This window comes from Barbatula barbatula (genome assembly GCF_947034865.1).
Source record: "Barbatula barbatula genome assembly, chromosome: 3".
Taxonomy (NCBI): domain Eukaryota; kingdom Metazoa; phylum Chordata; class Actinopteri; order Cypriniformes; family Nemacheilidae; genus Barbatula; species Barbatula barbatula.
The window spans coordinates 1,608,533-1,621,969 of NC_136764.1; the positions used below are offsets into that span (position 1 = coordinate 1,608,533).

Sequence of the window (13,437 nt, forward strand, 5' to 3'; positions counted from 1 at the left end):
AAACTCTGCTGCTTCTCCCTGAACCTCGAGCATCTGTTCATGTTTATATGTTCAAAGGGCAAACTCCTGAAAATAATCAATAAGACATATAACATAAACAATGAAAATACAAAGAATATTTAAAATATATAATTACAGTTTTTTGTACATTAAATGCTTTTTAATGCTTTACATTGTTTTCTGACTTTTAATTTGTCTGGCAAGCAAGAAATCTTAAAGTCCTGACGTCCTCAGAAGAATCTCTATTATGGACATTACATAATGACATTACATGATTATTACACAACGATTTTATTTAAATGCTACATTTGTTCAATTATTTATTGTGTGTAAATCGTGATTTGTAAAAGCCATAGCATTGGTAAATATAAAACCATGGTTTTGACAATAGTGCTCAATACTCAAAATAAAAGTGATTTCTACACTTTTACCACAAAACAACATTGTTAGATTGACTAGTGCACGTGCTCCGTACTAAACAACAAGAGGCAGAACAAGTGTTATTGTTTGTTAACTAAACTAAATATTGAAGTAAATGTCCGTGTACCGCCAGACATTGAGCAGCACATAAATGTTTCTTATTCACACTCTTGTCATTTATGAATCAATTACTCTTCTCACATAAATGATTTAATAAAACAGTGATGAAATATTTATTATAGAGTCTTAGACCTTTCTGACAATATAAGATTTGTCACAATAAGAAAATAATTCACATGCATAATATTGAGCCTCGTGTTAAAACACCGACAACCTTTAGTTTCATGTGTTCAGATTGTCATGTGTATGTGCGCCACCTTGTGGCCATTTTCAGTATTGAAGTTTGCTCAGTGTTGAGATTTAGATCTCATTCATCTCACAGCAGTATTTTGTCTATGGACTAAACTAATGGACTAGTTTCGGTTCACATCGCGAACAAACTTTGCTTGGATAAATAAAAACCTGTAAGTGTAATTACTATCTGTAAGCGTTCACATGATGTGTTAATATAATATTGATTCTTTAATAAATATAAAATCATTTTAACACATAAATAAAACGTGTCACTTGTATTCATGCAGTCCTGACAGAATATATGACCACAGCTGGACACTACAAATGGTTTCCCTCTTCTCAGAAAACAGTTATTACAGTGAAACCAATCCATGTCTCTGCAGGACCAACAAAACTAATTCTCATATTTACCTCAGACATGATTTCTTATATAATCGTCGTGTAAAGGTGAATGTCGCGTGTTAACACGTAAGAATGTTTAAGTTGGTGTTTGTCTGAAGTGTTTAGCTGCAGTTCACGGAGTAACAGACCGAAACTGAAGCGAAACAAGTCCTGTCAGAACCGGCTCGACTCGAGTGACGTGTCGTTGAGTAAAGTCTCCAGTAGAGGTCGCCAACGCCTCACGATGCTATTGCTGTGTTACGATTGCGTCATAGATTTACTTAACATACGCGCTTGTTTATAAAATGATTCATATTTCAACCATTTAAAGTCGCTCATTACTATACAAACAGCTAAAAATACTTTTATCAAGACAACAAAAATAAGTGGAGTAAAAAATAATCGGTTGTTAATCCATTTTTTATTACGTCATCAGGGCCAGACACAGATACAGATGAATAACCATCATAATTCTTGTATTAATTAGAGTCTCTCCCTTCATATGCAGAACAGTCATTAAGAATATGGCAAAGAGGAGGAGCCTTGAAAGAGCTCAGACATAATGACACACTCGCACACTCACACACGCACTCACGCACGCACACACGCACGCACGCACGCACGCACACACATTACATTCATAGGCTATAACTAACAAATGACTTCAACACCAACAAATGGAACAATAAAACCAACAACAAACTGGCAAAAAACATGAAAAACATTATAGTTAAAAAATAAACAACATGTTACGTTGTATGTAGTTTGCCAACATTTGCCATCTAATGAGAGAAATGGCATTTTTTTGATTTAGCAAGAGCAGTGAAGTCAGGTGTATATGTTGTCAGTGAAATGTGCAAGCAGTGTTGCAGATGCTGGTCAGTGAGTGATATGCGATTGTGAGTTTTAATGGCATTCATGTGTGAGAATGATGACTCACATGTGTATGTTGAGCCAAACATTGTCAGAAGAAAAAGTGCAAGACCTCTTGAGTGTGGAAATTTGTCTTGGCTGACTAAATGGGTCCAGAATTTTTCAAAACCTGCCTGCTGCAATGACTGTCGCAAGTCATCTGACGACTGAATGTCAATGAGTTCTAGCTGTAAAGATCCCTCATCCAAAGATGATTCCACCTCCTTTCCTTTCAATGGAAAGTCTGTCTCAACATTAACACAGAAAGGGTCCTTCACAAATCTCATCACTTCACTGGAGATGCTGAAATTACCAAACCTAGTGGCAAAGTTGTTTTTCAATGCGTCAATAAAGCTTGACATCAGCTGTGTAATTTGCAGGCCAGATTTCCTCAGTGTGGGGAAGTGGAGCATCTTCCCAGGACAAAGATCAGCAGAGAAGAGTGATAGCTTTCTTTGAAATGCATGAAGTTTCTCCACAAGTTCCACGGCTGTTTTACCTCTGCCCTGCAGCTCCATGTTGAGTTGGTTCAAATGATTGAAAACGTCGCTCAAAAAGCAAACAGCGGCATTAAACTCATCATCTTCCATCAGAGACAGAAACTTGCCAGCTTTTTTCAATTTCGAAGACTGGAGGAACACCAGAATCTCCTCTCGTAGTTCACTAAAACGTTTCAAAGCGTTTCCTTTGCTAAGCCATCTAATGTCATTGTGAATGAGCAAATCTTTATATTCAGTAGACATGTCGTTCAACAGCTTGCGAAAAAGGCGGTGCTGTAAACTGGAGGTGCAACGGATAAAGTTTATAATTGCCATGACAGAGTCCATGGTCTGTTTTAACTCACCGCTGAGCTTGGCACATAGGAGGCTTTGGTGGATGAGGCAATGTAGCGATCTCAACTGAGGAGCCACGGCAGCCATCCTCGCGGCGAGCCCCTGATCCCTGCCCACCATGGAGGGCACACCGTCTGTCACCAACATGTTGACGTGCGCCAAATCCAAGTTGTTTTCCTCAAAGAATGAGGCAATTTCGGTGAATAAAATCTCACCAGTAGTGCGCCCCTCCATGGGAATTAGTCCAAGCAAATCCTCGCGAAAACATTCACCATCAAAAAATCGTACGTAGAGGCACAACTGCGCAATATCACTGTTATCTGTCGACTCATCCACCGCCAAAGACATCACCTCGGCCTTCCTCAGTTTGTCCAAAAGCGTCTCGAAAACGTCCGATGCAAGGCACTCGACTCTCCTCATATTTGACATTTCAGATATTGGAATTTGCTTGATTAAGTCGATAATGCTTTTTCGAGCTTCCTCGTCTGTTACAACCTCCTCAATGGATGCCAACATACACTCCTTGACTGTCACAGAATCTGTAAACGGCTTTTTCTTTTTGCCCAATATCCATGCCACTCGCAAAGATGCTGCCGTTGCCCTCTCTTGATCCGTACATGCCCGAAACAACATGCGACGTCTTTGCTCATAACAAGATGTAAGCCCCGATATCTTCTGGCTCCGGGCAACGGATCCCAGTGGGAAAGTAGTGTCAAAGTTAGCATGCATTGTCTTGAAATGCCTTCTCAAATTAAACTCTTTACACACGGCAAGGCACTCGTTGCAGATTAGGCAGACAGGTTTCACATTGACTGTAATAAATGCATATTTCTCTGTCCATTCATTGTTGAACTGCCTGTTCTCGGAGTCAACTTTCCTTTTTCCTAAAATAGATAGAGACATTTTGTCTTGTTTGCTTGCTGGCTTTGAAAGAGACAAGTTTGAGCGGTCCGACAAAATATGTTTCCGGCCGAAACAGGTAGGCCTAGGACTAGATATTGTAACGTACACAGAACAACGGCAATGCACCCAACAGAACATTATTTATAGGAGCCACCTATTGGCGCATATAGGTACAACACCCAAAAATTATCCGCTGTACCTCCATTACCGCTTTTTCCGCCAGCTGTTTACAGACGTGTCTGCCGATAATAACAACATTACACTTCAAGGGCCACTACAAAATATCTCGGGTGCCGGATCCGGCCCGCGGGCCGCCAATTGAAGAGCCCTGCTCTATACAAACTTGAAGCCTGAGAACGAGGCTCTATACAAACTTGAAGCCCGAGAACGAGGCTCTATACAAACTTGAAGCCCGAGAACGAGGCTCTATACAAACTTGAAGCCCGAGAACGAGGCTCTATACAAACTTAAAGCCTGAGAACGAGGCTCTATACAAACTTGAAGCCCGAGAACGAGGCTCTATACAAACTTGAAGCCCGAGAACGAGGCTCTATACAAACTTGAAGCCTGAGAACGAGGCTCTATACAAACTTGAAGCCCAAGAACAAGGCTCTACAAACTTGAAGCCCGAGAACGAGGCTCTTTACAAACTTGAAGCCCGAGAACGAGGCTCTATACAAACTTGAAGCCCGAGAACGAGGCTCTTTACAAACTTGAAGCCCGAGAACGAGGCTCTTTACAAACTTGAAGCCCGAGAACGAGGCTCTATACAAACTTGAAGCCCGAGAACGAGGCTCTATACAAACTTGAAGCCCGAGAACGAGGCTCTATACAAACTTGAAGCCCGAGAACGAGGCTCTATACAAACTTGAAGCCCGAGAACGAGGCTCTATACAAACTTGAAGCCCGAGAACAAGGCTCTACAAACTTGAAGCCCGAGAACGAGGCTCTATACAAACTTGAAGCCCGAGAACGAGGCTCTTTACAAACTTGAAGCCCGAGAACAAGGCTCTACAAACTTGAAGCCTGAGAACGAGGCTCCTTTTGTAACCAAATAACATGCCTGGAACAAGGCCAGTCAATTATCTTTAATCTCAACCTAAATTTGGTTCTGTATGGTCTCATCTCCAAAACCATCAGGGCGAAGAGAATCAAGAAAAAGTATCTCCCTCTTAGCAACCAACATAACCTGCAAAGGGTATTTTGTTAATATCCATGAAAATAGAACACACTAAGAACCCTCTCGTCGAATTTGAATAATAGGGCTAAAAATGTTTAAAAAAGAAACTCAACACAGAGCAGATAATGATCAGCTTCATCCGGCTGCCTGCTCCAAACTGGAAATACTACGGCATCCATGGACCTCACATTTTCCTATAAGTATTGGAACAAAACAATATGCATGCACAATAAACATACTTCTGTGCCTTTTCCCAAAATAGTTTCTCAGTTTTTGAGTGTATGATAGCAAAAAATTACTTACAGGCAAAACATTCACTGGGTACACATTTGTGTTCTTCCAGGTTGGAACAACATAAAGGTCCATAATGTGAACACTTATTCCCTGGTGGAAAGAACATTTTAAGTTATTAAACATACATGCATCAAATAAAAATATTTTTAAAATATATAATAGTAATACAGTACATGTCTTTGTGCAGCTTCTTCCACAATTTTAAGGCAAGCATTTCCAATCTGAAATTAATTACAGCAAGATTACATCCCTGTGTAATGTGTAATATTATGCATTATCGGAGTGACACAATAAACAAACGCACATTAGATTCCATAAACTGGCTTAAACCCAGGCTCCAGAAGTCTTCTCGTGTAAGGCAGATTTTGCCCTGCTTCACAATCAGTTCTCCTGGTGGACGATTTTCATCCAACACATACTTTAACTAAAAATGAAGAATGTTTGATACGATTAATTAATGGTTATGAATAAACTATTCAAGATAAATTGACAGAATGCTTACCAGTTCATCTTGAATAGGGCTCACGATCTTCTCCCACTTTGCACCTGAACAAACATATGGATGATCTATCTGCCATTTAAATGTTGAGTAACCATGGTCCTGGAGAAACCGCATCTCATTTGATCTGTCTGATGATACACAATTAAGTGACAACTGGTAACAACAGGAATTACAGACAAACATGCAATATTTTTTTAAAATCTTGCATTTAATTGTAAACCATTTTATACAGATTTTATTAAAATCTTACTTTTCAATCTGTAGTATGTCCTTAGTCTTGACACACTGACCCTTTTGCAGACTGACCCTTTTACAATGGTGGCCACCCCTTTGGCAGAGATGTTGGCCACAGAATATGGTCCTTGGTGCTGACTTGACAATGTGTCTCCTGTCCTCATTTTCTTGGGGTCCCCAGATAGCAGAACATCATCACCAGCCTCAACTGAACACACTCGCACGAACTTGCGCTTGCGATTTTGGAATGACTTTAGTTGCCTGCTCTGTGCTTTCTCTATGTTGATAAGACCCTACAAATAACGACAATACCCAAAAATGAAAACTCATCGAAAACAAATGATCTGGTCTCTATCTTGATGGGATTTTTTTCAACCAACAGATCAATGGAGTCTCATTCAAAACGTCGAACAGTATAAGGAACTGGTGATGGTATCTATCGAGGCAGAGAATGCTAAGTATACAGTGTAACAGTGACATAACAAAGGCTAAGAGTTACATATAATGTAGAATCAAAGCAAATAAAATACATGAAACAGCTTATGCCAAGGTCTAATTTCAATTAGTAATTCACTACTTCACTACTTCAAAATCATCTCCCATGGGACAGGCATTCATGACCTCTGGCAGACGTGGTTGTCGATGGAAGAGTAGGAAGTAAGGACTGTGTGGAGTATACCATTAACTATTTGATTTTTATTAAAGGCCCACTGTACGCCTCCAGCAGATCGACTTTTCTCAGGAAGAATGAACATCTGCATCAGTTTTTTATGATAAAACTAAAGACTCTTCAGAGATATGAAGAATGCAATACTACTCTAGATTGCTCAAGATTAACATCATATTGGCAAAACATGAAATTGTTCCCCCCGCTTAAATGGTAAATATTTAATAAATTCTTCAATTCAGTTTATCCATTGACATTTACATTTATTCATTTGGCAGACGCTTTTATCCAAAGCGACTTACAGTAAAAGTAGTTTCTTACAGTGGCACATTACTGCAGAGCAATCAGGGCTAAGGTGTATTGCTCAAGGGCACTTCAGTCATGACCTGCTGGCACTGAGATTTGAACCAGCAACCTTCTGATCACAAGCTCAATGCTATAACCACCAGGCCACAGCTGACCCCATTGGCAATTAACTTGCTTGGCAGTGTTGATCCCATACACCACAGCAGGAAGGTGGAGGTCCAAGTCATTGTGGTTGTCATTCACATACTTCCTGAGTGTCCGCTTGATATTCTGATTGGTTCTTTCATCCTGTTAAATCAATGTATTTATAAAGTTGATGAATAACTGCAAGACAACAATGGGACTTCCAATAGACAAACAACCAAAGAGTTACCTGCCCATTGGTCTGGGGATGGTAAGCACTGGAGACGGCATGTTTGATTTTCAGTGCACTGAAAATGCTGTCATTGAGCTGCAGAGGGATCATCAGTTAAATAAGCAGACAAATCACAGACAACAACATATATTTTGAGACTACAATGGGGGGGAAACACAATGAAACCTTAACAAAACTATACCTTGTTAACAAACTCCTTCCCTTGGTCAGTAATGATTTTTCTAACCACGCCGAACGAGTATAACTTTGTAGTTATTATTGCAGACACCTCAGCCGCTGTCTTAGACTGCATGGGTTCTGCAATCACCCACTTGGTGTACAGGTCGGTCATGGCAAGGACATACTTGTTGTTGCGTGCTGTTTCCTTCAGAGGTCCGATTAAATCCAAACCAAGCACCTCCCAAGCTTCTTTCACCTGCATGGCACAAAATTTGCATCAGTCAAATGCTGTAAAAATGGTACACAAGGTTAAGACTAGCTTTTTAGTCTCATAGTATGCCGAATAGTGTAAGCAGTACCTTAATGGAATGCAAGACTGGCACAACAGTCTTAATGGAGTCATTCAGTTGGCAGCGGTGACAAGATCTCACCTAAAAAGCAACGTAAAAAAGTCATACAAAAACCAGAGATGGCAAAAGTTCTTAGCTATAAAAACAGGAAAAATTTGCAAAGTAAAGTACCACCTCTGTAGTATATTACCCATTCTTTTACATCAGGAATTAACGTAGACCAGAAGTAACCAGCAACAACCCTGTTCTGAGTGCCTCTGATGCCACAGTGATTGCCAGTTCCAGGGTTATTATGGCACTCCGCAAGAACAGCCCTCTTCTCTTCCTCGGACAGGACAACTAGCCACATGTACTTTTTAGTTGGGCCGGTGTAGAAGAGTCTGTCGCCTGTTTAAGGAAGAAAAAAAAAGCATGAAAGTTGCAGTTAAAATTCATATTATCTGACTATCTGATATCCATAAAGGTCAATAAAAACATCACATAAATTTCACAAATTTTTTTATATAAATTGATTTTATAACCAATAACACAATTCAATCCTACAGGAATCATGCCCAAATCACACTGCAAGGAATGACATTTGTAATGGTTTTAATAGTTAAAGCTAATAGTTCATAGTAGTATTTTAATGGAAATTTGCATCTCTGTGAAGGTTTTTATAGTTTTCTAGATGGTCAGTTCTGCTTTTTTTAAATATAGAATCACTTAACGCTACTTAATTACCTTTGATGGTAAAATTCGAAGATGTCAGGAATTTCTCCTTTTAAGATACATTTTTGAAGTCTTTCGTGAAAAGCAAATGAATCCATACCGCTGTCACACATAATGAAAGGGGTTTGGCTGCACGACGTAACCGAGCTGGTCCCAGGTCGAGAACACTGTCGTAAAACGTCAGCAATAACAGGAAGTGACGTCAGTTTCACGCATGCGCGGAACAAATCGTGTTTCCGGGACGGATCGGGTAGCGACAGAGTGAAAGTGAAACTGTTACAGAAGAAGCCATTTTACAGTGAGAAGAATCATCATTGTTATTAAGAAAGAAAATACTGTGAGTATCACATTTATTCAGTAGATTCATTTACATCGCGTTTATTGTTGTGTGTTGTTTTTTGTATTGAACTATTGCTCCTGTGTGACATATCGCTCATTGCTCCCTGAATTCTTCATAAGTCGCTTTGGATAAAATCATCTGCTAAATGACTAAATGTAAATGTTATTCTTGTAATTAGGAAGCGTGTTTATAAACAGTAATATGTGACTTGTTTGCCGATTCTCTTGTGAAAATACTCGATATAATGTCTAAGTGAAAGTGGAAGATTCATTCCTGCACTATTTTCTGGCAACAGACCAAGTCCGCCGCTTCCATCACGCGCTGTGTGTAGAGCACCAAGTGCTGCTGAGGGGCTACAAACACAACACAACTCACAACACAACTCACAACACAACACAACTCAACACACAACACAACTCACAACACACAACACAACACACAACACAACACACAACACAACTCACAAAACACAAACATGGAGAAGCTAAGTGGGAGCGCTAATCTGAAATTTAAAAGAGAGAAGGATATCAGGAACGCAGATAGGCAATTTATTTACGCTAGTTAACGTTAGCATGAGCAACTAGTCTGCTAAGGCACATTCCGTCAACGAGGACAGCTCAGCTAGCCAGAACATTTCTTCACTGCCGGCTCGAAGAAGAATACAATTATTCCTTGTGGTGGCTCCATGAAATTTTGTTTGTTTATTGTTTTTGCGAAATGCAATGTTTATATTGCGCTATAACCTGATTGTCCTGTTGAATTCTGAGGTGATTTCTGTTTAAAATGAGCTGAGGACCAAAACTTGATTCTAGGAGATTCAATGGATTTTTGTTTGTGTCTTGTCTGTGGACTTCCTCTGTGATGGCTCTATCAATGCATTTGTGTTTGGAGTTGGTGTTGTTCAATAAATATTGGAGGCTTTGAAAGTCGTTGCTTATTTTTTTTTTATTCTAACGCAGTTTGACAGACGGTAGTCTGGGCTATTTATTTGGAAATGGACCCCAAAAGAAAGCAGAAGTCAAGATCAAAGAAAAGAAAGAAGAAGAAACTGCGAGATGAAGCCTGTGAATTACATGCAGGTAAGTCCATGTTTAATCAACTTAAATTGGGGAAATGTGCATGATGTGCTGCAACTGATCGTAATGCGTCTCGAACTTGCTGAAGTTCATGTTAGTAAACCGTTGCTTTAACTTTAATTTCTGTGCAGCTTGCAATCGGAATTGAGATTTTACTGTTAAACATTACCTTTGCATTTAACAAATAACTGACGCCAGCTTGCTGTTACTTTCTTTACTATCTCTCTTTAGATATTGAGCTGTAGTTTATGGTTTATTTTGATGTGATGGTGGTTAATACTTTCTCAGTATCAGTTAACATTAGCAGTCAGTGCAGTGCACACATGGTAGGCGAACAATTCCTGTTCAATATTTCTGAGTTCTGATACAAAAGCCTTTAGGTGCCATCTGACATTTTGCTCTATAATGATCAATTTTATCAAGCTTGTATATTTAAGTTCAGTAATTTCACTTAAATGACAATTAATAGGTTGTTTTCATTGCCAGTTGAGTGAAAATGCTGAACTTAAATATACGAACTTGATAAAAATGATCATTCTAGAAGAAAATTCAGATGGCTCTTCATATATATAAAAAATATAAAATGTCAATATGATTGATATGGCTATCAACGGCCCTGAGGGCGGATGGCCACGAATCTCTTTAGGTTTCTATAATAAAGTCATCCAGTCCGCTATTTAAACTCTGTATTACTCCAGTAACTTAACAGAGGAAGACGTTTAGTTAAAATAGAGGTAAATTAAATGTGCGCAAATCAAAATGCTGAATCTTCTGAAAGTTAACATGCTTTTCAAATCGGTCATTATTACAGTGCCTACATTTGCTATGTTATGATTTCAAAATATAAAGAACACTTAGAAAATAGTAATATAGCCGCCATAAATGGGGAAAACATCTCATTGGGGACCAAGCCCATAGTATTGGGTTAAGCCCCCAATGTCTCCCACGTCTGGCTCCGCCCCTTCAGTCCATGTTAGAAATGTAAAGCACAATAGGGGTGTTCAACAATAATATGAGACACTTCACTGTTTAAAAGATGAAATGTGCAGCTTAGCTGAGGATGACTGGTTTAAAGAAGTGTCTAACACAGTATTTTTATTGCAGGAACAATGAGTCTCTCCAGAGAGTTTAAAAGGTGAGATGAGTAAAAGATTAAAAAATATATAAATTTATCCTTTTTAACTGTAATTGAGAAACATGTTACATCTGTTTGGTTTGTCTGATAGCTGTCAGAGTTTATACTTAAAACAACTTTGTGAAGATTTGCTTCATGCAAACTAATTCATTACAAATTAATATTAGTTTGTGTGGGGAGAGGTTTCTTTGGTTTGCTTTATTTCTTTGTATTATTAAATTCTCTTTAGATAAGCAGGGTTGAAATCTCACTATAGCACTGAATTACATTTGAATCTTACTGTATCACTTGCAGAGGGATTTTAAAAGGTTGGACTACAGACAGATTTAGTTTTCTTGCTTCAAACAGGGTTACATGAGATTGTAGCTACATTTATACATAAAATATATATTACATGTACGCAATATAGTTGTCCTTACAAATATGCTGAACTATAATAGTTTATCTTAGCAGAAATTACTTTTTACTTTATTGTCTGAGCCTGCATGAGAAATAATTTTTGTTCATATATCCTTTATTTATTCTAATATATTATAGAAAAATTTATCACATTACTGATACATTTCATAAACTCATTACATAAATGTTGTTTTAGTTTGACTGGTGGAGAATCTCCTAAACCCAGCTGTGTGTCCATGAAGAGTGAAGCATCAATGCGTAATCCACTTCACTTCAGTTCAGGAGACTGTGATGATCCAGATGTGAGGTGAGAACAGTCTGACGGTTTAAAGATTTAGTTTTCTTCCGTCAAACAGGGATGCACGAGATTTAAGCTAAACCTCTGCATAAAATGTATGTAACATGTATGCAATATAGTTCTACTTACAAATATGTTGAACTATAATAGTTTATCTTAGCAGAAATTACTTTTAACTTAATTTTCTGAGCCTGCATGAGAAATAATTTTTGTTTATATATCCTTTATTTATTCTAATATATTATACAAATTTATCACATTACAGATACATTGCATAAACTCATTACATAAATGTTGTTTTAGTTTGACTGGTGGAGAATCTCCTAAACCCAGCTGTGTGTCCATGAAGAGTGAAGCATCAATGCGTAATCCACTTCACTTCAGTTCAGGAGACTGTGATGATCCAGATGTGAGGTGAGAACAGTCTGATGGTTTAGACGAGTAAATCACTTCATCAGTCTTTATTCTCTGATCTGAGTCTGTGCTGTTGATGTTACTGCAGATATTCACTGAACACTTTACTGACAGATACACACATTAATCCATGTGTTCACTGTATGAAACACATATTTCATTTATTGTTACATTACAGAAACACAACAAATGTCTCAATCAGAGGGAAGAACATGGAGTCTGTTTTCCAGGTGAGTGTGTGTGTGTGTGTGTGTGTGTGTGAGTGTGTGTGCGTGCGTGTGTGTGTGTGCGGGCGTGTGTCTGTGTGTGTTTGTGTGTCTGTGTGTGTAAAGTTGAGAAACGGATGCAAAGCAATTACTGTGTTTTGCTTTGATTAACAATCATTTATTTTACATTCATTTGATTTACATTCAATATCATGTTCATTCACAGTTTATTCAGAAATGTTGATGCTCTTCTTCAAATGAGGCGTTAAACTGAGTTTACCCCAAAATGTGTTTCTAAGGCCAAAATCAAAGCTGTATGTTTAAGGGGCGTTTCATGAGATTCTTTTACTGTCAGTCGTACTGCAGCTTTACACAGATTACTGTTATTATTACTGATGATTCTGAAACATGTTTAGATGTTTAGTTTCAAACTGATTCATTGTAGTAAGAAGTCACAATCATATTGATTTGAAATAGATCTCAGTGTGTTATCAATGCTGATGTGTATTTGATGCTTTGAGAATCATTTGAAGGCAAAATATGAGTTAAAGAAAATATGATTTTGTTTGTGTAGTTTTGATGTGTGTTTATAGTGTTTAAATGTGTTATAGGTTTCATGAAATGAGATTCAAGCTAATTAGAAGAAAACTGTGTTCACTAAAATGAGCATTAAAACCTTTTTCTGCCCTCATAAGAAAACAAAACCATGTGTGTTTGAACAATGTTTTCAGGAGCTTGAGCACAAACTCATCTCTCTGATGAAGAAAGAGCTGAAGATCTTCAAGAGTCTATTGAGTCCAGATTACCCATCATGCTCTGAGAGAGAAGAGAAGGATGATGAAGATCAGATCAGAGTCAGAGAGATGTTTCTGAAGATCACACTGAACGTCCTGAGGAAGATGAAGCAGACAGACCTCGCTGACAAACTACAGACCAGTAAGAGATTCATGAATTTATTCCTGTGGATTATTTTTTTTATTTGTCATT

The 13,437-nt window shown here is 38.3% G+C and overlaps 2 protein-coding genes across 2 annotated transcripts in view; one reads left to right on the top strand and one right to left on the bottom strand.

The window, feature by feature from the left end:
• Positions 1-51: 51 nt before the first annotated feature.
• LOC306892472 (zinc finger BED domain-containing protein 5-like) lies at positions 52-3,533 on the bottom strand (the record flags this gene model as incomplete). Its single annotated transcript, XM_079453599.1, has 2 exons — positions 52-66; positions 2,202-3,533. 2 exons carry the CDS (start codon positions 3,531-3,533, stop codon positions 52-54), a joined length of 1,347 nt encoding a protein of 448 aa, XP_079309725.1.
• A 5,301-nt stretch (positions 3,534-8,834) lies between these two features.
• The window catches only part of LOC306891678 (uncharacterized protein), a 31,825-nt gene continuing 27,222 nt past the window's right edge, over positions 8,835-13,437 (top strand). Inside the window, exons 1-7 of the mRNA XM_079452140.1 lie at positions 8,835-8,919; positions 9,882-10,001; positions 11,103-11,133; positions 11,729-11,839; positions 12,134-12,244; positions 12,423-12,474; positions 13,182-13,386. Coding sequence (XP_079308266.1) covers positions 9,917-10,001; positions 11,103-11,133; positions 11,729-11,839; positions 12,134-12,244; positions 12,423-12,474; positions 13,182-13,386 — 595 coding nt within the window. The 5' untranslated portion in view covers positions 8,835-8,919; positions 9,882-9,916. The remainder of the gene's footprint in view (positions 8,920-9,881; positions 10,002-11,102; positions 11,134-11,728; positions 11,840-12,133; positions 12,245-12,422; positions 12,475-13,181; positions 13,387-13,437) is intronic.